The sequence below is a fragment of the Trichoderma asperellum genome, chromosome 4 (assembly GCF_020647865.1).
Source record: "Trichoderma asperellum chromosome 4, complete sequence".
Taxonomy (NCBI): domain Eukaryota; kingdom Fungi; phylum Ascomycota; class Sordariomycetes; order Hypocreales; family Hypocreaceae; genus Trichoderma; species Trichoderma asperellum.
This window is the reverse complement of record NC_089418.1, coordinates 578,009-603,643: the sequence shown is the minus strand read 5'-3', so window position 1 is coordinate 603,643 and position 25,635 is coordinate 578,009. Positions and strand designations below refer to the sequence as shown.

Below are 25,635 nucleotides of genomic sequence, written 5' to 3'. Positions count from 1 at the left end.
AAATTGATAGGACAGCACATCTACCACTTGTCACGCCAGCGAAGGCGCCCTGGGGAGTGAGTGAGTGGGCTTTTTCCCAACCTGCACTAATAACTAGCATGCATTGATTGATTGATGTTTTGGGATTGGGGAACAAGGCGAACGGACCCTTTTTTGAGGCAGAGGCGTGTGTGCTGTGCTGTTGCTGGTACGTCCGCTACTAGTAGTGCTAGTAGTTGTACAAGAGTACAGTACAGAGGAGCAGGGCATGGGATGGAATAAACGAAGCCATCAAATTGATGCATATGTACAGGGCTGGGGGTGTATCTTTTTTTTTTTTTTTGCCCCGTCATGCAAAGGCGCCTGATTGCGGGAGCAAATCGGGGGGCTTGGGGCGGAGCCTTCGGGCGGCTGACGGAGTGTGCAGTTGCTGGGCTGCTGCTGCTACAGGGAGTGAGAGAGTGGGAGGAGAGCAGAGAGAAGAGAGAGAAGAGAGGGAGAGCGATTGATTGATTGATTTGATTTGTTTCCATCTCCCTGAAATGGAGGTCCCTTGCTGCCTTTGCTTTGCATTGCAGAGAGCAGATGCGGAGGGAACGTTTGATTTGGCGTGTTAGTGCGAAGCGAGGGCGCCGCTGTTGGGCGCTGCACCTTTTCGTCCCCTTCTTTTGGATCTTCGCTTTCATGTGCTGTTCCCCTTGGCGCCCCTTGTCTCTGGTCTGCGGCGACGAAGCCAATCCGTGGGGTGTGCGTGACTCAATCCAGAATCACACCAGCATGGGCAGAGACTCTGAGGGAGCGAGAGAGAGAGGCCCGCGCCTAGCTGCTAGTTCCCCGTCTCACGTTCCCTTTTCCCCTTTGGATGGAGCTGCATCTGCAGAAGCTTCTGCTGGGACTGCATTTCAGCGTCATCATTCACTGCACGAGGGCTGCGTGGGGACGGACGCAGAGGCGTAATCGGAGAGTCGTTTGTTGTTTACTCGCGATAGGTGCGCTGTAGACGGCGCCAGCCAGGATTGACTGGACCTTGGGCAGCATTTGTATTTTTCGACGTTTGACAATTGCGTGTAAACCAGGACGGACCAGACAGCTGTCTGTCTGTCCCCCTATCCCGTTTCCGTTTGTTGAAATCGGTTTTCTTTTTAAACACCGGCCACCCCCATCATTGATGAATGCTGGTTCTCATTGCCGATTAGGTAGTGCCTAACTTACACACCTACTGTACATGAACTGACAAAAACTGCAACTCCCATCAATAACGGCATAAAGACGACCAGCCATCGGCATTGGCGTCAAGCAAAGCGAGATTAAACAGAAGAAAAGGCAGAGCAGAGGCATTGTCGATTGCATCACATACCCCAGAAGCTTCCCCCCTCCATCCTCAGCTCACAGAATTTTTTTTTTCCTTCTACGGCCGTTCTCCTGAGCTACGCGCGTTGGACTAGGACTGGCGGGGCGGCCGTTCAGGGATTCGCAGCCGGGAGATCTTCACCGACATTGAGACTTTGCCCATCAAGCGGCACAGACTGATAGTGTTAGTGGGGGGGCCGTTTGGAAGAAAGGAATAATAGTCTGGGCCCTGCTGCGTGCTGCTTCTTTGGCTGTTCTTTTTTTCTCTTCTCTCAGACATTGACGTCTTTGGAGAAACGACGATTCAATTCGATTCTAACACTACTCGGGTGCGCGATTCAGCTCAGTGTACGCCAAAACCCACGACAAACCGAAGCAAGCATGAGTTCGCCGGCCGGCCTGCCGCTGGACGCGACCATTACCATTGTTAACAACTCCGGCAAGCTCATCAGCACTGTATGTTGCCTCCCTACATGTGTCCAGCTCATTGCTCCCGTAGCACCCCGAGGTTGCACTGCATGCTAATCTGATCTCTCCCCATCTCTGCAGGGCAAGCAGCTTCTCTCCATATGGAAGACTGCCCAGACGTCTTACAGAGAGAAGAAGACGGAGCTCAGCGAGGGCCGCGCCCAGGAGCGAGCCGCTGAGAGGGCGCCGCCTCCTGTGCCCGTCAAGCGCGCCCAGACCTTCGACACCGGCCGCAGCATCCCTCGTCGCCAATATGACGAGCTCAGCGTGGCGAGCTCTGCCCGGACATACAAGAGCTCCATCGCCAAGAAGCAGCTGCCCCCGGTCCCCAACCAGCTCGCCCTGACCGAGGGCAACCTGGAAAAGCTGTCCGAGGTGTCGAGCGTTGCGCCGTCAAAAGCGCCGTCGTCGTACGGGGGCATCAACAACAACAACGCCATGGTTGTCAAGGGCAGCTTCTCGCGCGTCGATCCGCCCATGGCGCTGCAAAAGGTGCAGCCTCGCATGGTGGGCCGCACGCGGTCCGACACCGAGATTGAGGCCCAGAAGAGATTCAGCATGGGCAGCGACTTGCACTTGGCCTACGGCGATATTCCCCCGGACCTGGCCGACAGAGTCGACCTGGACAAGCACACTGCCTATTCGGAGGAGCCGACTCTGTATGATGAGCAACAGCATATCGAGGACGAGCGGGAGCAGGCCGAGCAGCTGATTCACAAGATTGAGAATCTGCTGGATGAGGCGTCCTGCGCGCAGCATTCTGCGACGGCCATCATTACGCATCTCCAGGAGAGGCCCGATGCGGCGGCTGCTGTTGCGCTCACTTTGGCGGAGCTCTCGGGCATCATCACGAAGCTGTCGCCCGGCTTTGCGGCTATCCTCAAGGGTACCTCACCCGCCATCTTCGCCTTGCTTGCGTCTCCCCAGTTCCTGATTGGTACTGGCATCGCCGTCGGCGTCACGGTAGTCATGTTTGGCGGCTGGAAGATTGTGCAGCGCATTGCGCAGAACTCGGTTGGCGCCAAGAAGCCCATGGCCTATGAGGCTGCCGCTGCTCCGCTGCCGCAGATCGACAATGGCGTTGACGAGGCCATTGTGCTGGAGACGGTGGAGGTGGACATTAGCTCCATCGACACGTGGAGGCGCGGCATCACTACAGAGTTCGAGGCCGCTGATATGGAGCTGATGACTCCCGAGGCGGATCGCGTGGTGCGGGAGCGACGGGCCTCTGGCGTTCCGGAGGACTACTTTGACTCAAAGTCGAGAAAGAGCTCCAAGACGCAGCACAGATCCAAGACGCACTCGTCTTCACATTCTTCTTCGTCGCACAAGTCGCACAGGTCGAAGGAGTCTTCGGATAGGAAGAGCAGCAGCAGCGGCAGAAGAAAGAGCCTCGAGTCCAACAGCAGCGGCTCTTTGAGCCTGTTCAAGAGGTCCCTCTCTGGCAGCAAGAAGAAGAGTGACGAGGGCAGCGTCAAGGGCGGCAGCGTTAAGAATGAGGAGATGACTGTCAAGGCCAAGATGAGGCAGAACAACAACATGCTCAAGGCGCTGTTCAAGAGCAAGGAGCACAGACAGAGCATTGCCACTTGAATTTTTGCTCTCTGGAACTGACAAGATATTATTTGGTTTTGGTTATTTTATTTTTGCCTTTTGATGTTGGACAACGGTTTTGGTTGAGCTGAGAACGAATTCAATGAGCAAGCGAGCAAATGCATTATTATGGGGAAACACGCATATATACGGATTCAAGAACAAACATTCAACAACAGATTTTTTTTTTTTTTTTAATTCTCCGACGGAGGATACATGTTTGCACGAAGGGGAGGCTTTTGATATGAGCTGTTTTCACCTTTTTTTCAGTTTTCTGTTTTATTGGATCTTTGGGAGTTTTGGTGTTGGCTTTTTTTGTGTTTTATCCTTACAGTCAATTATAGAAAAAAATGGCCGCCAGAGAATGAATGGTCAGTTTGGATATGCGGCCGAGGGGAGCATCTAGTACACACATGCATATGCTGCTTTTTCTTGTTGCTTTTTTTAGGTATATATATGTGGCTACTTGAGGCTGGCATAGCAAACACTCGTCATGCAAATGACTACTCTTTTTTTACTTTAATATCTTGCAATTCTCTTTAATGTTACGAATGTGAATAAAACCTTCTAATCGCCCTTTTCAGCTCGTAGTTAATGTTATACGGCATCACAATTCTTCTAAACTCCCAGACTCTACGACGACTTCATCTTCATTCAGCGACTTCACCCTGACCACCTCCGTCCTCTCCATCCCACCACTCCTATAAGAATACGAAAACTCCCACCCACTCGCCGCAGCCGCATGCTCCCCCCTATTGTCCACCACCACAACCCCCGTCTTCGCATCCGGATACCGCGCAAGGATCCTCCGCACGGCATCGTCCGCGGCCTGCTGGGGCGTCAGGCCGCGGCGCAGGCTCTCCACGGCCTGGTAGCAGGGCAGGAAGCGCATCATGATGTCGCCGTCGCCGGTGGCGCCGCACCCGCCGACGGTGGAGTCGACGTAGGAGCCGCTTCCGGGGATGGGGCCGTCGCCGACGCGGCCGGGGATCTTGTGCGAAGCGCCGTTGGTGGTTGTGCAGGCGGCCATGGAGGAGGAGGGGTGGAGGGCGATGAGGGAGAGGGTGTCGTGGGAGGATTGTTGGGAGTTGGAGGAGGAGGAGTGAGGTTGTGAGATTGAAGAGGTGGCTGATGTAGTTGTTGATGAGATGCTGGAGAGTAGTGGCGAGTATGGTCCACAGGAGGAGAAGGGGTCTGGGTGGACGTTGAGTCTGTAGTTTGGCTGACAGTGGTTCTTCCGCCATCCATAACAAGTTTTGAGCGAATCCTTTGTTGATAGACTCTCTTCTTCAAAGCCATTCTCTAGAGCAAACTGCGTTGCTTGTTCGCCCGCCAGCAGTGTGTGCTGCGTGTAATCAAGCACATGCCTTGCCACCCCAATCGCATCCTTGACGCGGCGCAAGTTGGCCACGGCGCCGGCGTTCAGCGTTTCGCCGTCGATGATGAGGGCGTCGAGCGTGGTCTCGCAGGATTCATCGGGAGAGCCGCCGAAGCCGACGGTGTGGTCGCATTGGTTGTTTTGGCATGCCTGGCAGCCGGCCTGGACGGCGTCGAGAGCGTTGGAGGAGTTGGCGAGGGAGAGGAAGGCGGCGTCGGTGGCGGAGGTGAAGGGGCCGGACCAGGTGTTGACTATGAGGGGGAGAGGGGATAATATGGCGATGGTTGGGGGAAGGGAAGTGAGAGTGAGAGTGAGGGCTGTGAAGAGGCTGGATGAGAGGGATGTGTGAGAAGGCATGGTGTTGATGATGATGTTGATGCCCAAGCTCTCACACTCTCAATGTGTGGCTTGGCATGTAGTATTGAGATGTAATAAGAAGGGTTTGAAATTATGGTTCCATTTCACGAGTAAAACTGAATAATTGCCATCTGTAATTGCTATCGGTGCTCCCTCTCAAGCTGTCCATTCTATGTATATACAAACACGAGGCCATCTACAACTATTATTACACGTGCTTGCAGTGCCTCGGAGGAGCTGCTCCTCGCCCGACCAATAATGCGCCGTTATCAAATAATATGCATCAAAGCAGCCTCATCTCCGAGGCTAATGCACTTAAGTCGCCTGATGCTATGCAGGAAGCGGGGATGCCCCTGGACACTGCCCCTCAACTCCGCGATCCTTCTCCAGCTCTTGTCCCCTTCTTCTCTCTTTAAAACAGTATCGTTGGTTCAAAGATTTTTGTTCTGTTGCCACTGTAAACGTCGGCTTATATAGTCGGGCCCCTCGCTAGATAGAATAATCCCATAGACGCTGCGACCATTACATGCTATAAAATGGCAGCAGTGTCCTCTACTCCCCGTGTGCATGATCCGGACTCTGTGGCTGCCGTGCGCGAGTTTTTGCAGGATGCTGTTGCACTCTACCGCGATGTGCTCGCTCTTTATCACGATGGTGACGCTTCTGTTGAAGGCAGTCCTTCCTTGCCAGACGAACTCTTGAGTGCTCACCATGCCCGGCTCAGAGATTCTGTCCTGGCGCTTGCGTCTGTTCAGCCTGTCGCCGTCGGCCCTGATATGCCTCATCCTTTGACTACTGTGCCGGGAGCCTGCTACAAAGTTGGACAAGACCTTGTGTTGCATCTTGATAGATTTACTCGCCCAGACTATGAGCTTCAGCCCGAATCCAGCTTCCGTGATCTTTGGCCTGCTCGTGACGTTGCTGCACTGGGAACGCGACTTCAGCACTTGAGCCAGCAGTTCCGTGATGATGTTGATCCCACTTTCGAGTAAGTTGTCGATGAATGTGTTGTCCTCAGCATGACTGTTGATTTGACTGGATTTGTGCTAACGCGATATTAGAGTTCGCCGACTGCCATTGCTTGAATTCGTCACTGCGGATGAGAAGAAGGATGTTTGGGGTGACAGTAGAGATGCTTTGCAACAAGACGAACCACAAGATCAAGAGAAAGAAAAGCCAAAAATGAGACGCATCAACATCGTGCCGGGCGACAATGTATACATCGAGGTTCCTGTTAGACATCGAGCGACTCCCGATTCTATTGTGCACGACTATATCCTTGATGTTCTCTCCTACAAGAGCATGCACTATAGAGAGCAGGAAGTGACAAGGGCTCATAGCGAGACGTTTGAATGGGTGTTTCAGCGCTCATCATCTAACGATTCTGAAGACGAAGCAAAGAACGAAGGAGCAGAACACCAGTTTTCGACGTGGCTCCGAGGCGAAGAACTTGGGCCCATCTATTGGATCACTGGAAAGCCTGGATCTGGAAAATCTACGTTTATCCGATTTCTCTTTGACCATGACTCTACAATGGAGCGACTGAAAATCTGGGCAAAGAACAAGCCCGTCTTCACGGCAGGCTTCTTCTTTTGGACCAGTGGATCTCGCGAGCAACGTTCGCAGGCTGGTTTGCTGCGCTCTTTGCTTCATCAGTTTCTCTCTGCATACCCGGAACTTACTTCGGCTGCGTTTCCGCATTTGTGGAAGAAGCTCAAGGGTTTGACGACGAAAGAGCGAGTTGCTCTGGAGTTGGATTTTTCCATTGCGGATTTGTTGGAGGCGTTTCAGGCGGCGATAGATGCGGCAGTGCCTAAAATGAACATTTGCTTGTTTATTGATGGGTTGGATGAGTTTGAAGGCGATCATTTGGCAATTATTGATTTTTTCAAGAACCTATGCTTGGGGCAATCGATCAAGATATGTTTGTCGTCCCGCCCGTGGGCTGTCTTTCAGAATGCGTTTGAGTATGCGGTGCCGAATCTGAGGCTGCAGGATCTTACTTACGAAGACATGTATCGGTATACCAAGGACAGATTGCGCGAAAACACTCAGATTAGACGGCTGTTGAAGAACGATGCTGCGGCTGGAGAGGAATTGATTCAGCAAGCGGTTCAAAAATCGGATGGAGTGTTTCTTTGGGTGAGGCTCGCTCTAAATGAGATGATTCGCACCTTTCAGCAGGAAACTGGGCTCGCTGGTTTATCCAAGATCCTTGCTATATTGCCAATTGAGCTCAGTGAACTGTTCTATCTGTTCTTCTTTGAGAACCAGGACGAAGCAAAGCTAGCTGAAGCGGCTGTCATTTTCGGACTCATGAATGCGCGAGAGCTTGTGGCCGATTTCATCTCTAATGATGCTGCCAATGCGCTTACAGTGTGGGAGCTTGCATTTGCTCTCAGGGGTAGCGAGGATGATGTGGCTGCGGTCAAAGAAGAGCCGAAGCAGGCGTCTGCCACCATGGCATATGAGCGCTGTCTAGAGACAATAAGTCTCATCCTGAAGCGGTTTTCTGGCCTTCTCGGCGTTCATGCGCGCCGTGACTCTGGGAATGCTCGCAGCCTCCGGTTTTCTGGCAAGGAGAATCATATGAACGAGGCTTTTGAGGCTGCTGAGCGACGGGTGACTTACATCCATCGCACAGTCCGCGACTGGTTCATGGAGGAGCCCGGCGTGATGGCTCGTCTGGTAAGTAAGACACCGGAAAATTTTGATCCCCATTTGCGACTGCTGCGGTCCTATGTTCTGCAGATGAAGAATTCTCTCGAGGAGATTGAGCATCATCGCCAGTTGGACGAATGGTGGCCGGGCATTGCCCTTGCTTTGACGCATGCAAGATACGTGCAGAATGACCCGGACCATCTTGAGCGGACCATGGTGAACGAAGTTGACAAGACTATTTCGTGGTATTGGCTGCCTAAACCTGAAGACCCGTATGATCACTGGGCAAGATACGGCTTGGGACCATACCGGGTGTTCAAGTCTGCTGCGCCGTTGTGGCAGCCGTTTCTTTGCCTGGCTACCAGATTCGGCCTCACTAAATACGTGGCGGAAGAAGTAACGGCTCGCAATGCCATAGAAGGTGAAATCCCAGCCGAGAAAAAGGAGCTTCAAACTCCTGAATCGACTCCTCTGCTGGCCTACGCCACAGAGTTTCTCTGCTCCCGCAAAAAGACAATCTTCCCGCTCTCTGATATTCGACTGGTTGAGTTTCTCATTAGCAATCAGTGCCGCATCAATCCGGGCGTGAATCACGACTACACCGATTTTGAGACGCACAAGCCTCGCACGCCGTGGATTACGCTGCTGCGACATTTGCGGGACGCGCGCAGGAGAAACTGGATCGAGTACTACGATGTTGATCCGGAGGGTACTGCGCGGTGGGCGGGGATTGTGAAGTTGTTTGTGGAGGTGGGCGGTGCGAATAAGGAAGCTGCTGTTGTGAAGGATAGCTGGGATCCTGAAATTACGGCTTTGGGAGTGATGGAGTTGCTGGAGGGGACGTATGGAGCTGTTGAGATGAAGGAGCTGGTGAAGATGGTGGAAAGGACGGGAGAGGAGTGATGCGAGATGTGATGAATTTGTTCTTGGTAGTTAAGTCGCATCTCATATATCCACCTCATCGTAGTACCTATCTATTATACCATGGTTTATGTGACGTATGACCTCCACAAACGTCCAAGAACTCTGGGGTTTCTGACTGGATGTGGCGAACGCCGTAAGCAGCTTCTGCTTTGACCAATAGCCGTATATACATGTGCAATACGACTTGAACGCAAGGAGTATGAACCACTGATACGTCGTTTTCATGTGTCATACATCACAAAACGGTTTGATTGGCCATGCGAGCAGAGCCGCTCGTCAAGCTCTATAATTGGAAGCAGTATCCCCAGAGATATATAACGCGCTGCTGTTGGAAATATGGCTTTCTTCGTCCAAATTACTGGCAAATATCGTACATCAATTTGCTTGACATGGTGCGCCTCTCGGCTAACCCTGATTCTCCCGACTAGAAATAAGAATGAGAGATTTAGAAGTCGGTCAACTCTTGGTAGTGATATGTCCAAGCAGCGAGGATCAAGTAACACCTACACGACTAGAAGACTAGTAATGCTGATGAGTCGGATCCAAGTATCAATACCACATCCGAACTTGCTAGCCCAACTGCCACGTCAATGGAACCCTCTTAGACACTCACCGACGTTTTGCTGTTCATGACGCCTGTACAGATGCCATCCATATATCGGCACCTCACATACTTGCTCTGCCCAAATAGAAGAGAACTAAGCTGGTCCCTCGCCAGTGGTCGTTTGAAGCTACTGACGTTTAAGACGTTAAAGCGGAGGAAATGGATAAGCAAATAGTAGAGCAATCGATGGTCGTGACGTGTCTCGACCTTGTTGCAGATCTTCTTACTGCCGAGGCTTAGCAAATAACTACATGTAACACTGACATTATATGCCATATTGTACACGCTCTAGCCGCCAGTATTACATCAAGTAGCCGACAGATGTAATACAAAGGCAGCCTGCTTCCGTAGCTTTAGTGGAGATATCTCAGTGTTTCGCCTCATCTTTGCACATTGTAGGGCACCAGCTGCCAGCGAGAAAGAACCTGATGCGCTGTACTGTGAGGATTTTGTAGTCATGGGACTCTCACGGATGCATTTTGGGCGACATCGTCAGGTTTCAATCCATCTTGAATACGCAACATCACGTCACGAAGATGGATGGCATCGCCACTGATGAGATTGCTGATATTGCTCGCGAGGAACATTTCTAGACCGCATACTGCATAATGGAAGGCTTGATAGTGGCGCAGCCATTAGCCTTTTTTCCATAGAATAGTAAAGAAGTTTGGCGACAAGGTCTCACTCTGGTTCACCTCGGGCATCAAAACACACACAAAGCACCAGAGGGCTGGGATATACTGACGTGGCAGAGAGCCAATTACATTTGACACGAGTCTCAGACAATCCAAGCAGACACTTGAAAATTTTTTCTCACTTCAGGTTGTCCGGGAGCCTGCCTACTTCAGCATGTAGAATATACTTGGATGGGTGCAAGCACACCCATTCGCTTCGGGAGGGCTACGGTGTCCCCGACGCAGGTCGCCAGGCTTGAAAGCACGGTGATGTATGAAGGTCCAAAGGTACAAGATAAGACTGCAAGGGAGGCCAATGACCTTTCATCGTAGAGATGGTTCATCCGCCCTCGTTGCTTCTGGGCGGAGATGCAAGTGCTGCAGCGAGTGAGATATGACGGAATGCGGCCTGAACTCGCGATACTGCTGGGACAAGTTGAGCGCGCTACATGTAAACACTTGAGAGAAAGGTTCACTTCTACGTAGATGGATTAGGCGTCGGCCCCCAAAAAAGTACTCAATACAAGTGCTGTTTTGTTTTCTCCACTTTGCTGCTTGTCAACTTTCAGCCGCAGCCCTTTTGATCAAGCTGCATATGCGCGCCTGAAGGCTTTGCGACGGCGAAGTTGCGACACGAGTGATATCTTACGGAAGGCTTCGATTTCGACCGTGTTTTAAGCCTCAATTACAGCCCGATTAGCCTCGTTGGCCTTAAGTTGCCTACATTGATGATATATATAAGGTGGTTGTTGTGCCTCGTAATGTTGGAAAGTACCATCAGCTTTCAATTCATCACCGGCATCTCATACTACGCCTACAATCCAATATTACCATTAACCTATAATCATCAAAATTATTTTTATCGTTAAAAAAAGATGGCAATTGACAACATGGAAAGACATGGCCAACGCAGTGACGATTACCCCAGTGGACATGGCCGTCTAGTTCAAGCAGAAAGCACTGCAGACTTTTTCAGCTCTATTGCCCTTGGACAAGAAGGCGTGGTCAGAGACTTTATCGAACAAGATTCTGAGATTTTGAATACGCCCAATCAGCATGGCGAAACGCCTCTCATAGCTGCTGTCCGTGCTGATAAGCCGGTAATTGTCAGAGATCTCTTATGGAACGGAGCAAAAGTAGACGCCTTGGGATGCTACTGTCAAGAAGGCCAAAATACTCGAGCCTGGCGAACGCCCCTCCAAGTCGCAGCTGCAGAGGGCAAACTTCACATGATTCGCATACTGCGTGAGAACCGAGCCGACGTCTTTTTCGCTGCTCCAGGCGGCGTCAATGCTCTTCAACTGGCTACCAGCAATGGCCATGAAAGCGTAGTGGATCATATCCAACGTGCATACGTCAGCATTCGCGGCCATCTAGTTACCCCAGATGGCGTAACATCAGATGGCTTAACAGACGCAGCGGAGATTTATCCAACGGATAGTCAAAGATCAGCTGAAGGTGGCCAGGCTCAGCATACCCGGCTACTCAATGAAAAGAGGTTTGGGTGTATCACTTGGGGTATCCCAAAAACGATTCTTCATAAAGCTTCAAAAACTATCGTCTCTACACTCTCCAATGTTCTTGAGGATAGACCGAAAAAGACTCAGTTATGTCGCAAAAATGTAGAATTGTGGTGCCAAGAGAATTTTCAAGTGTTGCCTGCTTGCGTCAAGAGAGGAATAGATCTCGTTGATCGCGGAGTTAAAGAGGCAGCTGGACTTGTTACAAAGACACCTGAAAGGACTTGGCAGCTCATGAAGCGCATACCCAATGCTATGTGGACAATTATGCTGTATATTGGGATGGTACTTCGTAAGCTTGGAAAAATAGCTCCTCGTCTTTTGAAACAGATGACAGCCATTGTCCAAACCATCGCCAAGGCCGTAGCAAACATTTTTCAGGCTGCTAGACTCCGTGGCATTAAGAATTGCTTTAGCTCCATGCTTGAAACCGTTTTAACAGAAGTTACAAAAAGCCTCTCATGGCTTGTCACCGGACTGAAACAGACAACCCGTGCGATATTGCAAGCTGTAACGGGGTCATTGAAAAAGGTCGTTATAATATTTGCCGCTTTGACACTTGGGATTTGCATTCTGTTTTCCAACAGAACTTGGGGTCTGCTGCAGGCATCTGGAAAACAGGCAAAGAAAGGGATACAGGATATACTAGAGTCGATGGGTCCAAAAACAATGTAACATGCCATAGAGGAGGATTGAATAGCTGGCTCAAGTTGAATTCGGGGACTTGCTTTCGATGATGCGTTTTAGCGTTTGGTATTTTTTAGCTCAAGCAGTGATAATTTAGCATGATAGAGTTTGTATTTTTGAATTTATGATCAAGCTTTAGAGTAACTCAGAATGGTAAATCTGGTGACCATCCGAAGGCTTCTAATGAGTGCTAGGATTGTATATTACTACATGATCGCGAGAGAAGTGCTACTCGGCTCGGTCTGCGACGGCTCCTTACGGTTACGGGCGGGATATTTGGCGTAGCGTAGACGTTTATTCGTCCTCTTTTATCCTAGCAATGAGCGCTCAGCAATCAGTCAGACCGTTTACAAATCGATTATGAGCTGCCTCATTCGTGGCTAATTCTTAGCGTAATCGAGGGCGCCCCTCCGATCTCGTTTATTTCAAGTAGATTCTGACCAGGGCTGTATCTCTGTTAAACTCCCGCCTTTCTGCGTGTATATGACAACAAGTGAGTTACAGGATATGATTGTCAGACGATGTTGTTTTCGGCGAGTCTTATAGGGTTAGATATGAATCATAGCAGTGGTATGACTGTCCTCTTTTATTCGCCGTGCTCGTAAACAATAACCACCTTTGGCCAGGCAACACCAGACTCGATATACCCGGCACATGTCCGAGATCAGCACATCCAACAGTAACCTTGTTCCCATGCAGGTTCATCGGCGTTGGGTGCCCTGAAGCATCGGACATATACCGGACACACCCTTGTGCTGTGCCAAAATGGCGACTTTATCAATGGTCGCCGCCTCTCCTCCTTGGCCATTGCATGTATTGGTCGATCCAGTATATTATTCCTCCCAAGCTGCAGTTCCTCTTCCCCTCTTTCCATGTTCTTTGCCGCATTCAAAATACCTTGACAACATTTGAATCGTTTTTAAACAACAGTCTCTGGGCTGAGATAAAAACGGAACAGCCGTAAGCGGTATAGTATCGCCGAGGTTCAATAAACATCACAGAATGGTTAATGATCCTGGGTCGGATTCGTCGACAGCATCAGAGGAGCTACAATGGCAAACGCCAACCTTAAAAGAAACACTGGAGCCCAATGTCCTCATGAGGCCCGATGAACCGGTGCGTTGCCAGCTGCAGAGAGCATCGTCCCATTGATTCACTAATACTTACAACTCTTAGGACGACGTCGACGTCGAAAAAGCAGAAAGCAGCAGATCTGCGCCGCGTTCTGGTCTCTTCTCCAAACTATTCGCGAGACGCAGAAAAGAACAGGACACAACGATTCTACCTGTAATTATTCCTATTACAGATCTTGACAAAGGCGTCGTCGGTTGGGAAAGTCAAGATGATCCCAATATGCCACTCAACTTTCCCAGCAGCCGCAAATGGCTTATCACGAGTCTCCTCTCGATCATCACATTCATGACGCCTTTTGCTTCGTCCATCCTTGCTCCCGCTCTAGCAGCGATGCAGAAAGATTTTGGCGTCACTGACGTTACATTGGGATCGATGCCTGTCAGCATATTCCTGCTGGGATATGCCATAGGGCCGATATTGTTATCGCCATTGTCCGAAATTTACGGTCGAAACCTGATTCTCATCACCGCAAGTGCGTGGTTTTGCTTTTGGCTTGTCGGCTGTGCGCTTGCCCCATCACTCAACACGCTGATCTTCTTCCGGTTCATGACTGGCATTGGCGGTTCGGGTAGTTTAACCATTGGCGGCGGAATCCTTGCTGACATGTTCCCTGTAACCAGCCGCGGGAAAGCCATGACGATCTGGATGTTGGGCCCCATTGTTGGGCCTTCCATTGCGCCCGTGATTGGTGGGTTTGTTTCTGAGACAATTGGCTGGCGTTGGACTTCATGGTTATCCTGCATACCTGCTGCTGTTGCGGTGGTGGCTATGGTCTTTCTAAGCCGCGAAACTAACGCCCATGTGTTGATTGCGCAAAAGACAAAGAAGCTTCAAAAAGGGCTGAACCGACCGGAGCTAAGAAGTTGCTACGTCGATCCCGATGCTCCAGTCTTGAGCAAGAGACAGATTCTGCTCTTCGGCTTGATCCGGCCAATGAAGATGTTGTTTCGCTCTCCTAACATTTTCGGCCTATCGTTGTACATCTCCTTTGCATATGGCTGTCTATATCTGCTTTATAATACAATTCCCACCGTCTTTGAGGGCAGCTACGGCTGGTCTTTGGGTATTACCGGAATTACCTATGTCTCGCTGCTTTTCGGATACATCATTAGCCTGACCTTTTTCGCTCTTCTCTCCGACAGCACCATTATTCGTATGACGGCTGCCAATGGTGGAGTTTATGAGCCTGAGATGCGCCTCCCAGATTGCGTCTGGTTTGCGCTTATTCTCCCAATCACGTTCTTCTGGTATGGATGGGCCGCTGATAAGGCTGTTCATTGGATCGTCCCGATTATTGGAATTGTGCCATTTGGCATTGGTATCCTCGGAGTGTTGCTACCCATCCAAACATACATTGTCGATGCATATCCGGAATATGCCGCCAGTGGCCTCGCTGCATTTTCTGTATTGCGGAACTCTCTTGCTGCTTTCTTGCCTTTAGCTGGGCCGCAATTGTACAAGAGCCTCGGGGTGGGCTGGGGAAACTCGCTGCTCGGGTTTATTGCCATTGGGCTAACTCCCATCCCAATTCTGATGTACAAGTACGGGAAATGGCTGAGAATTCGCTACCCTATAAAGTTGTGATGATGGCATTTTAATTCGTGGCTTTTGCGTTTTTGGACATTATATCTCGAGAAAACTTGTTCGAGATGCATACTGATTTGTTATTCGTTTAGTCTAGTTGAGAGTATCGCTTTACGTGCAACACACAAAAACGGCTGGGTATAGGTTCATGGGGTACAAACAAAGAGAAGAGGCATAGGTTTAAATATGGTTCATAGTCCGAGTATATTTATAGAGGGCGTTTAGTAATTCTATAATAGTCAGCTTAATAGAAATATTTCGATCCCAGCGCATCAATTATAGTTCTGATACTTCACTACTAATACACCACATTTTGACAGTAGCGGATTGAGAGAGCTCGCCATGCTGCAAGGGGGCATCAAGTCGTATAAAGGAGACCGGACTAGCGAATACGAAAGAGACATGGTTCTCGTGAATATAAAGTCCAATACCTACCGCCTCGTTTGCATATCGGATTTTACAGCGGATCGAAATGTCAGCTGCGGCGAGGCGCGGCTATAACAGTGGGACTCGTATGGGTAGACTAATGCTTTATGCTTAAATCGTTGAGAAGCCTGCATTTTGAAAGCAATGTCTTTGTACAAAAGTCCTGTCATATGGTCTGTCTTAGCTTCTCTATTCTTTAAGCGAGATTGCACCATGGCAGTAGTCTTCGGAAAAAAAGAAGAAGAATATCTCTGTTGATGCAAACATGCATGCTACGAGACTATCCGCATTGGCTATTTTTTTTTTTTTTTGAAGCCTATAGTTGAGAGCCTAAACTTTAGAAATGTTCTCCAGTGGGAAGTTGCTAGGGTTCTTGGTACTATGAACCATGCTCAGTAAGGACACCCCAGGTCTACATGCCTACTAATCACTTGATGAGCGATGTTAATTAGTGACTAAGGCTGATTTGCATCTGGCATGGAAACTATAGATAGCCCCTCTCCAGATTTTGCTGTTTATTAATTCAAGAGACTAATCAAGTCCTGTTAAGAGGATAGTCGAAAGCACAGCACCCTACAGAAGATCAGCTCAATCGGAACCACTACTATTTATTCTTCATGCTATTTAAACTACAAATTTTTGCCCAGGGCTAAATCTCAACATGGGTAAGCAAGTAGCGCCGTATGGCATAGCTTGCTGCCGCTGTCTGGGCTCTCCGGAAGATAAGGGGATTCCGTAAGGCGATTCCGTTGGGCAGCTATAGCCAAATCTCCCCTGTTAGGAACACTCTACCAGTAGTACTTTTACGGGGGGGTGTTAAAATGACAAAGCATGAAGAGACTACAAAAACAGGCAACATAAATCGACATTTCTGGGTTTCGACTGGGTTTCATTGAGATGTAAAAAGCATGATGTAATAAAAATAACAACCTATAGTCTTCTCAATGGGATGCGCTGCTCGAGTCTCGCAATAGGGCAGAGCGGAAAAGTCGGCTTCTGCTAGTTCCATATTAATGGAACTCGTTCACGCGATGTAAGCTGATGGTCAGAGATATGGCACACGGCTACTTTGCCAGACTAGTTAATGCTCCATACAAATGCGCTCTTGGCATCTATTTTAGATACTAATAGGCGAATGAGGCTCTGCCCTTAGAGGAAAAAAAATAGGAGCATTCTAATAATAGTTGTGCCTGTGTATTATGGAGTGCTGATGCAGCAATACTATTAGATATGGTGGGGAGTATAAGTTAAAGCTTGATCTTTGGCGAAGGGCGATCTTTCTTTCATACATAGTACGGAGTGTACACAAGACGAACCGCGATTATTGTGCTTTCACCATTTCTAGCAACGAGATCCTACGCTCAGCAGCAGGCTGTGCCGGACGGTAACATCGACAATGTCTATCGACGGCATCCCGTGGCTGCCAGGTTTTTGGAGGCGAATACCATGGAGAACCGTGGGCGCACTGGTCGGGTTTTTTGTGACTTGTGGGATGATGGGCTTGGTTCTCATCTTATCCGAAGGCAAAGAAACCAACTCTTGGCCCACACACAACAAATACATTACCGTTCCTGTGCTTCTGTCACTGTTAGTTGGCGTTGCTGTTCTCTTCTTGGCAGTTGCAAACTCTGAAGGGCTTGCCATCTCGTGGTGGCTCAAAGCTCTCAAAGGGACGAAACTCAAGGAGCTTCAGTACGATCTTGAAGTCACTAGCAACTTGCTAGTTGGCGTCTTTAGGCCGTCTCTCTTTAACCTAGTCACTCTTTCGGCCATTATGGCCCTTATCGTGAGCGTCGGCACCAGTGCCATCATGCAGAGATCTTCGACCACCATAAGCAAATCCATTGGACCTTACCCGACCAATATTGATGTACCCGTCTTAAATACAACTTTACCGGCGAATTTCAGTGGATGGGCGGGTAGTGGATCACAAATATCATTGCTGATGCCAACTTTTGCGAGCGTATATAAGGAGTATTCTAATCGCAGCAGCATCATGATACCATCTGGCTGCGGCAACAGTACTTGCCAGCTGCATATAACAGGTCCGGGTTTCGATGTCGACTGTACGGACGATGCTGTCAACTACGACTTTGGCCAGTTAGCATCTGCGGCACCAGTTCACCAGATTACGACGTTTCAAACCGTCATCAACTTCGAGTCAAAACAAGATCCAAATTCTCTTAGTCACATGAATATGTCGGTGCTGTATAAGCCTTCCCCTACATGCTCTGGGAAATTGACGAAGCACCACTGTGTTCTTCGAGCGGCCGCTGTGGACTACGCCGTTACAATCACTAATGGTACTGCTACACTTGCTCCCTGGGACATCTCTCAAAACACTACCATACGCATCCACAATTTCACTAACTGGATGCAACTCGGCTGGGGAAGTCTTGGGGCTGGAGGTTTTATCACATCGCTTGGAGGAATCGCTTCTGCATTACAAGCTCAATACAACTCTAATGCAACTCTTGTATTATCGGTGATGACAAGCAATCCATTCCTGGTATCTGCGTTTGGGCAGGCAGCCAGTACATATTCGACATCTACATTCGATGATTATGGCAATTGTACTATGACCTGGTCAGATCCTAGAGAGGATATCATTAACAGTGTTCGGGAGATCATGTTCCGCAGCGCCCTTGCCGTTGCAAACTCGACCAGCGAGCCTATCCAGTTTAAGCAGACGAATGCCCAGATGACAAGGGTTGGGATAGTATATGCTACCAACTGGACATTCTATGGCGTCGCTGTTGGGGTCATGTTCCTGGAAGCACTTATTACCCTCGTCCTCATTTGGGGCTGGGAGAAACTCGGCAGAGAGGTTTCGCGCGACCCATTCGAGATTGCAAAAGCTATGGGCGCACCTCTTCTAAACCATGGATCGTCCAACACGTCAGCCCCCCAGATCCTGGATGCCCTTGGAAGCAAGAGGGTGCGATATGGAGAGCTGGTTGATGTAGCGACGGGAATTTCGCAGGAGTCGGCGGTGCCAAAGCGTGGATACAACTTGGTGGAAAGTCAAGATCCGGACCTTATGATGGAATATATCTCACCTCAACAAACACAGATGAGTTTGAACAGAAAGAGAACTCTGGGCATTGCCGTGCCAGAGCAAGTTCAGCCTGTACAGCCGGGAGTACATTACTGAAGGGATTTGAAATAGAGAAGGTGAAGAGACCGTTTTCTTGCCCATTATAAATTGTTGTACCAATAACTCGCAAGTTCATTAAAAGCAATACCCAGACAATTAATTTAGCTAAAGATAAAAAAGAAGCACGAATACAAGTACATAACCATCCATATTAGAGCGACATAGATATGTGCCAACTTCCCCATCAAGTTATGTAGGGTAATTGCTCTATGGGCACACTCGTGGACTGAAGTAGTGACAAATGATATATTAGAAACACATTATCAATCTTGTTTATTCGATCGAAGCTACGTTAAGATTTTTTACTTTCATCCTATTGCATTGTATTCTCGCACTTTTCAGTAGAAAGATATCTGCGGCTGGATATATGCCTAGAAGCTTGCGTAGATTTTTTGGAATGTCTAATACGCCGTAGGGCCAAAATGGCATCCCTATTCCAAAACTAACTCATACCTTACCGAATATATACCCGAGCTTCATCTCAGGTTATAAAGCCGATGCTCTGCTTTTCTCTTGAGCACCTTGAATAAAAGAGGGGCTGGCAGACATTATGAAGACAACGTACGCAGCAGAAAAACTTCTCAACATTCGCTAATCGAATGCAATTCATACTACGAAAGACCCCTGCTACTAACAACTTTAGCACTGTACTTAGTTTGGAAAGACCTACGGAGTTATATCAGTAATACAATTCAACCAACTCTCTGGAGCTAAAATCTGATGCGGCTAGTAAAACGCTTTGTCCAGCAAGAATTACGAGGGTTCCTTATGTGTAGTTTTACTACGATCGTAATAATCCAATGAATTTATTAGCAAACTATTCTTCAACTTAATAATAACATACCAATTGTTTGCTGGCTGATTGCAAACTTCATTCATCAACAGTAGAATATCCTTTACTAACATATAGAGCAGGGATTAAGGTGCTAACGTGAATAGGCCCGAACAGGATGCCGTTCTGCCGATTGCTATGAGCGTCAAGATATGGGGTCCCCAGAATCTCTTACATTGTTTAATAGAGAGCTAAGTTCCGCTCTAATATGAAAAGTCTGGGGGATTGAGATCGTCCTAGACATTAGAACAATGCTTCGCTTCGTAGCCAACACTTTATTGGAGTTGAGCTAGCGGTCGTATTCCATTCGCGCCTCGAAAGAGGACAACAGCCTCATCGTTTCCACTCTTGTGCATTTTACCCCAGCAAATACATGAGTGTGAGGAGTATAAAACGGTCTAAGCGGCCCTGAAATAGATATTGTAGCACTACCTTTTAATTGTTTTAACAAAAACACCTTACAATGAGGCCGATCTCCGTATCTTTGGCGTCTGCCGCGGCGCTGCTGTCTGGTGTAAGCGGCTTGGCCCATACAGTAGCCCGGTCAGCATCTAACCCAAGCTGTTTCCCTTTTGGCGCCGAGGCAAAGCTGAATGCGAATCTGCAACCTCCCCATGTTTCCAGGGAGGATTGGTGGTGTCCCCAATCCGATTTCTATGGCTTCCTCGGCTTCTCGTTTCCTTTCCAGTTCACCAATGAGGACTTTGAGGTTTCGAGTATTAGCTCTCACATGCAGCAGATGAAGCGTCAGTTTGGCGCGACCATGATTCGCATGTATATCCCGGAAAGCTACACCACGCAGTTATGGGAAAATGTACTAGAAGCTGCTATTCTAAACAACATGGGTGTCGTGGTCCAAGTAGCATTTCCCATTAGCGGCAACGATGTATGTATTTCTTGTAAAAATACCAGCAGCAACATTGCTTTGTATGTTTATTGACCAAACTCACAGCTCTCATGGGAAAAGGTTCTCGAAACTACTCTGTTCGAAACCCTTGCAAACAGTAAATATTCAAAAATCGCGCCATATGTCATCTATGCCGCCGAATATCTCAATGAGCCAGTTGGAGATTGCGACATGTGTGCAGCTGGTAGCAGCGGGAATGCGTCTGAGCCAGCCAGCCTAAAGAATCTGACAATGGGAATGAGCGATTTCCGCAATGAAATGCACAAATTTGGTATTCCAGCAGGAATCAGCGAGGACTGGGACAGGCCCTATTTGATGAGCGGTGCGCCTGGATCCGATGGGCTAGGCGTAGGGCTAGGTCCAGTAGGAAAGGCACTTGTACCAGTTCTGGATTTTATTCATGCCCATGTCATGGCGTATTATCACAATATCCAGGTTGATGATGCATGGGCTTATACAGCAAACCAGGTTTTGTGGTATAAGAAGTATCTGCCGCAATTTCCGCTCATTATTTCTGAGGTAAGTCTAAAATACTGAGCTGGCCTGCCATTACTGCAAGATATTAACAAGTATTGCAAAAAAGATGATGTGGGCGACAGGCTATAATGTCCTCCATGCTGGCGGCTACATAACCGGATTTGCCATTGCAGAAGTGAGCGTTGCGGATTACACCAAGTTCTGGAAGACGGTAGACGCAAATTGCGCCTTTCTGAAGGAGCATAACACGGCATATTTTATCCATGCATGGAGACAGGAAGGTACTCTCAACATGCTTCAAAATGACGGAAGTGTTGTAATTCCAAATTGGAAGCCTAAGAAATGGTGTTAGATGGGCCTTCCCGGTATATCGAGCCGAGCCGAGCAGCTTGGCCAATAATAGCATTTGTGTATAAAATTATTAAAGTTCATTAATTATTTATTGCTAGTCATTTTTTACTTTCCATCTAAATATAGGTAGTTTTCACTTTCAGCCCAAATTCGCCTTGCCATCTCTTGAAAGTTTTGGTATATCGGATGGTTCGGGGGAGATTCATAGTAATGATTCGGCTAGCGTACAGTTTGTGGATGCGCCCTCTCGCTTCTAACTGTTCAAGACTTATATTTAGCACTTTGACTCTTAGAATTCTCTATCAACTACGTTCCAAGCTATATTGACTTCAACTATTATATGTTTGGTGCACTCCCCTGGTTAGTAGCCTCACATGTTCATGAATAAATAGAAAACTTTTGATCTTGGTCTTGTTATTTCTGAAGAGCAATACGGGTGTGCACTAAAGTTCTTTACCTAGACACAAATCTTTATTTCCCCTTCCCAAGATTAAAGCATTACGTATTGTACTGCCGAAAGAAAGTAGAATTGGAGTGCAATCAACGTTGGAAAGTTTAAATATAAGCAACATTGACCCAGTGGCGCAAGACCCCCTTTATAGTTTCCTCCAAAGCATAGTGTACTAGCTCCAAGCCACGGAATGCTATAATGAAATATCTACTCGTATGAAGAATAAATAGAAATTTTTGTCGCGTACAAATTGTTCACTGGAAAGCAAATAAGACCGAGCCAGTGGGAGAATCAATCTCTACCAATGAACGACGATCATTTCGACAGAGTATGATGCCACAAACAGCAAATATTTGCTTTCGGCCATCTAAAGAAAGTACGATTTACTTTTGGGCTTATAATTTGATTGCACCGCGGCGCTTAATGGTTAGTTACAATTACCCGATGTAGCACGAAGCTTTCCTCAGCGGTCCGGGCCGTGAAGTTTATAAAGTTTAAGACAAATTACCAGCCCCCTATGAGCTGAACCTTCCGAATAAGTGGTTAACTCCACCTGGGAAACTGCATTTCTCTCCCTCTCTCTTATTTTTCGATTATATCAGCTGAATATTAAAGCCGATATACACATTTTTTTCCATTGGCAATCAGACTTTATATCAAAAAGCAAGCGTTACTTGCCTCTTTTGTAGTGTGCGAAGCATATAAGGTAATGGTGATGACGGATGGAAGCAAAAGTTGGTAGCTGATATGTGTATATATCCCTTGGTGTAGATATTTATAAAAAGCTTTCTGTATATCATCCGCTTTAAATTCTCAGTGATCCACAGATACTTGGACATTGTTGCAGTACTTACCAACCACCCTCTTATTTGCAGCCACCTACCTTATGATGAATCTTTTGGCTTTTTACAGTGGACTTTTCTTCGCGTATATAATTCTCTGTAAATCTTATATCACATTCTTTGACGCTAAATAGTATTTTGGTGGTGATGATACAACTTTCGTGTATGGCACCGGAGGTTAAACAAAACTCTTTCAGCAAGCCACATATGGATAAAATGCAAAACTTGAAAGATTAAACTTACAGCTTCACAAAAATATGCTTCTTATATGTTATATTTTTACTTTTGGCTTTTGCCATCAAACACTGGTTACGTGGACTCGTTAAATTTGGGGTATAAAACGCTGAGAAGATCCCATGATATCTTCAATCTTCTTCTCTCTAGTTCATTGTCGTCTCTTGGTCTTCAGCAGACACTATCCACCAATACCAATCTGCTCTACCTCTTCTAAGACCATTGACTACACTCACATAATCACCAAGAATTGCACTCGCATCACGACTGCAAATTCCGGCTTAATATTTGCCAACATATACAATACTTTCCTGTATGTGTTTCCATCATCTGCCTTTATGCCCTTTCCTTTCAGAATGTTTACTTGGTTTCTATATTATATTTATGCTTTGTTGTCTAACTATATACGCAGGAACCCAAGTCACCCAGCTCTATTCGCCGCCATGTCCCCTTCAGTCTCCGCTCGTGACGCCGATGCCACGCTCGGCAAGTTCCACTGTTTCGGTGCTCTCCCTTGCGAACTTCGACATATGATTTGGAAGTTTGCTGCCCGAAACGTGCAGCGAGGCGTACATGTCCTCGGAGCGGTGCGGAATGGCCAAGCTACGAATCCTGACAGCGCAGTCGGGCTGACTCTGGTAGCGCCAAAGGTCCAGGATATTCCTGGTTCAACTTGGCTGTGGTTTGATGGTAATCCATCAACTTATATACAAGATTCCGGTCTCTGGATGGCATGTCCTGAATCGCGGGACATTATGAGGCGTCAGTACAAACGCCTCGAGGATGCCATCACTGAGAACGAGGCAAGCCACAAAGTTGAAGAAGAAAACGAGGCCCAGCAGAACGCCCCATCAGCTGACTGGGCCAATAACGTTTTCAGCAACCAGAGCCACTTCGTGCACCTCGGGGGAAAACGCTACTTCAAAGCGTTCCCCGCCCAAGATCTCCTCTGCCTTTATCCATTGGAAACAAGTCTTCCATTTTGCGCCTTGCCCTTTTTTGAGTTGCCGGACCGTCTCCGCAACGGCAACTTAAACAACTTTAAAAACATGGCGCTGGAATATGACCCCGCATGGATGAATGGCCCCCTATCTGCCACAACAGATAAGGCTAGGGAGAGGGCTAGGGAAGAGATGTGGAGCGAAGACAGCCTTCGTGGAGTCTTTATTCGGGCACTATGGGCGATAGCAAAGCGTAATGGACCTGCAGACCTTACGTTCTGGCTCATTGACCGTACCGTCCGGCGTCGAGAAAAGCCATCGAACCTCTACATGCCTTTTGGCGATGATGACGACGACGACGACGCTACGAAGACCCAAGAAAAGACTGAACCCAAGGTATTCCATGGGAGCGACGGCCAGTATGTTGAAGTCCATGACCTGAGGGAGTGCAAGTACAATGTCGTCAAGTCCAACACGGCATTTCACTTCCTCCACTGGCTTCAAATCGACGTTGGCTTCAACGTTCGCTGGATGGTCAGCCGGCGCCGTGGCCAGAATCATCTGCCCCTGCCACAAGGCCTGGGCGATCTGGTCAAGATCTTGTGCGTCGAGCCGACATAGCTCCCTGGTGCCGCCGAGGGTTCGGAGGTGTTTCTGTCTTGCTGTCTCTTTCAATACCGAGGGTCGATACTGCCGTTGTTTTGGGTTTCTGTTAGGCTTGCTACGGGGATGGGAAAGGTGTCAGGAAATTAGACTGTGGCTGGTTATCTCTTTACTTTTGGCTGTACTGGATATTTTTCTACTTGGTTTTCTTTCTTCTGTATTACTAGTTTTTTTTAACGTCTATATTGCGAATGGCGTCTACTTGGGTTGCCTGGTTTGAAGACCACCAGGCTGTACTATATGTCGTATTAGTTTTAGAATGTCAGAGCTGTTAGTCTATAATGTTAAACAGTCTCTTTCACATATCATGTCCCATAGAATAGAATTTTGAGCTAACTAAGATTCTTCATAAGCGCAACGGGTGTTGATCAGTCCATTCGCTACTTCTTACTCGTATGTAGAGAGCTCTTAGCCTCTCTGTTCCTTCAAGTTGGCATAACTTGGAATCTCACCTCACCCAGCTGGAACTATCGAGATACCGGTCCCCTGGTTTGCACTAACAGCGAGCTGGCCAGGTCCAAACTGCGTGTTTTCGTCATCATTAGCTGACCTGTATCTACATAGCGCTCCGCAGTCTGCAGCATCATCAGATCGTGAAATCCTAAATCGTTTGATGAACCATCTAGCGCGCCCGAGCCGGTGCCGGCTCCTTCGGCCGCTAAACGCCCAATGCCGATGCCGTGAATCGTGGACCTGGAATAGCCCAGGTTATGTAATTTGCATAACTACTAACACGAACTAGTGCAATGTTTTGCGCTGATCACACCATATTAATGGATACAGGCACAAAGGGTCCCCCTACCGCCATTTGATTATTTTGTTGTCTGTCGTGTTGTTTTTGTTTTCACTTTCTTTTCTCCTCCTCTTTCTCTCTCCACGCTGTGCCTCGACCCATGCCGAAGGTGCCGCAACGGATCGCCGCCTCGAATAGGAAACGCGCACGTACCAGAGCACCACGGACTAAAGCTGCTGTGGTACAGTAATCAATGAGTCTTTATAGGTGGTGGCGTCCTATTACGGAGTATGCACTGCGGGAAAGCACCTGGTCTTCGGCTGAGAACTCCCGTGAGTCTAAAAATAGGCTCATGTCGCCTAAATCCTCCACGGCCTCCAGACCTCCTCCAGGCCTTGTGGCCTCGTAGTAGCTGTTTTCCACGATCCTTCTCGATTGAGCTTGTTAATAGTAATCTGCGGGCCCTTATTGGACCTGCGGAGACTTGGTTAAGCCGCCGGCGCGGGCAAACTTACCGCACGCTGGCAATGCCTCGCGATGTCCGCCAGTATGGTAACATCGAGCTTAGCATGCAGGGCGAGACAGGGCAGGGCAGGTAAGAAGAGCTGCGATGCAAGTATGGTTAGTCAGGTCGGAGGGTTGGAGGCCATGAAATGAAGGTCGGAGGGTTGGAGTGCCAAAGCCCAAGTAAGCCAGGCCACGCTTAGC

General features: G+C 48.3%; 8 protein-coding genes across 8 annotated transcripts; 7 read left to right on the top strand and 1 right to left on the bottom strand.

Moving 5' to 3' along the window:
• Positions 1–996: 996 nt before the first annotated feature.
• On the top strand, positions 997–3,930 carry TrAFT101_006572 (uncharacterized protein). The gene is made up of 2 exons (XM_024900604.2): positions 997–1,785; positions 1,879–3,930. Exons 1-2 carry the CDS (start codon positions 1,711–1,713, stop codon positions 3,388–3,390), a joined length of 1,587 nt encoding a protein of 528 aa, XP_024758234.2. The 5' UTR covers positions 997–1,710; the 3' UTR covers positions 3,391–3,930.
• Positions 3,828–5,279, bottom strand: TrAFT101_006571 (uncharacterized protein). The gene has a single exon (XM_024904153.2). The coding sequence runs from the start codon at positions 5,123–5,125 to the stop codon at positions 3,998–4,000; it is 1,128 nt and encodes a 375-aa protein (XP_024758233.1). The 5' UTR covers positions 5,126–5,279; the 3' UTR covers positions 3,828–3,997.
• TrAFT101_006570 (uncharacterized protein) lies at positions 5,257–8,830 on the top strand. Its single transcript, XM_066127810.1, has 2 exons — positions 5,257–6,113; positions 6,187–8,830. Exons 1-2 carry the CDS (start codon positions 5,662–5,664, stop codon positions 8,687–8,689), a joined length of 2,955 nt encoding a protein of 984 aa, XP_065983923.1. The 5' UTR covers positions 5,257–5,661; the 3' UTR covers positions 8,690–8,830.
• Positions 8,831–10,739: 1,909 nt separating this feature from the next.
• Positions 10,740–12,416, top strand: TrAFT101_006569 (uncharacterized protein). Its single transcript, XM_024908490.2, has one exon. The coding sequence runs from the start codon at positions 10,864–10,866 to the stop codon at positions 12,181–12,183; it is 1,320 nt and encodes a 439-aa protein (XP_024758231.2). The 5' UTR covers positions 10,740–10,863; the 3' UTR covers positions 12,184–12,416.
• Positions 12,417–12,980: 564 nt separating this feature from the next.
• Positions 12,981–15,183, top strand: TrAFT101_006568 (uncharacterized protein). The gene is made up of 2 exons (XM_024910688.2): positions 12,981–13,311; positions 13,372–15,183. Exons 1-2 carry the CDS (start codon positions 13,198–13,200, stop codon positions 14,911–14,913), a joined length of 1,656 nt encoding a protein of 551 aa, XP_024758230.1. The 5' UTR covers positions 12,981–13,197; the 3' UTR covers positions 14,914–15,183.
• Positions 15,184–16,735: 1,552 nt separating this feature from the next.
• On the top strand, positions 16,736–18,493 carry TrAFT101_006567 (uncharacterized protein; the record flags this gene model as incomplete). The annotated part of the gene is made up of 1 exon (XM_024910024.1): positions 16,736–18,493. One exon carries the CDS (start codon positions 16,736–16,738, stop codon positions 18,491–18,493), a length of 1,758 nt encoding a protein of 585 aa, XP_024758229.1.
• A 1,298-nt stretch (positions 18,494–19,791) lies between these two features.
• TrAFT101_006566 (uncharacterized protein) lies at positions 19,792–21,064 on the top strand (the record flags this gene model as incomplete). The annotated part of the gene is made up of 3 exons (XM_024900641.1): positions 19,792–20,214; positions 20,281–20,754; positions 20,819–21,064. The coding sequence occupies 3 exons, from the start codon at positions 19,792–19,794 to the stop codon at positions 21,062–21,064; spliced, it is 1,143 nt and encodes a 380-aa protein (XP_024758228.1).
• Positions 21,065–23,033: 1,969 nt separating this feature from the next.
• TrAFT101_006565 (uncharacterized protein) lies at positions 23,034–24,383 on the top strand (the record flags this gene model as incomplete). Its single annotated transcript, XM_066127809.1, has 1 exon — positions 23,034–24,383. One exon carries the CDS (start codon positions 23,034–23,036, stop codon positions 24,150–24,152), a length of 1,119 nt encoding a protein of 372 aa, XP_065983922.1. The 3' UTR covers positions 24,153–24,383.
• Between the last annotated feature and the right edge of the window lie 1,252 nt (positions 24,384–25,635).

Bases quoted from the DNA above. Each gene is read 5' to 3' on its own strand.
- TrAFT101_006572 (XM_024900604.2), top strand. From the start codon at position 1,711: ATGAGTTCGCCGGCCGGCCTGCCGCTGGACGCGACCATTACCATTGTT. The intron at 1,786-1,878 runs GTATGTTGCCTC...CCATCTCTGCAG, and splicing joins CCGGCAAGCTCATCAGCACT to GGCAAGCAGCTTCTCTCCAT.
- TrAFT101_006571 (XM_024904153.2), bottom strand. From the start codon at position 5,125: ATGCCTTCTCACACATCCCTCTCATCCAGCCTCTTCACAGCCCTCACT.
- TrAFT101_006570 (XM_066127810.1), top strand. From the start codon at position 5,662: ATGGCAGCAGTGTCCTCTACTCCCCGTGTGCATGATCCGGACTCTGTG. The intron at 6,114-6,186 runs GTAAGTTGTCGA...ACGCGATATTAG, and splicing joins GATGTTGATCCCACTTTCGA to AGTTCGCCGACTGCCATTGC.
- TrAFT101_006569 (XM_024908490.2), top strand. From the start codon at position 10,864: ATGGCAATTGACAACATGGAAAGACATGGCCAACGCAGTGACGATTAC.
- TrAFT101_006568 (XM_024910688.2), top strand. From the start codon at position 13,198: ATGGTTAATGATCCTGGGTCGGATTCGTCGACAGCATCAGAGGAGCTA. The intron at 13,312-13,371 runs GTGCGTTGCCAG...TACAACTCTTAG, and splicing joins TCATGAGGCCCGATGAACCG to GACGACGTCGACGTCGAAAA.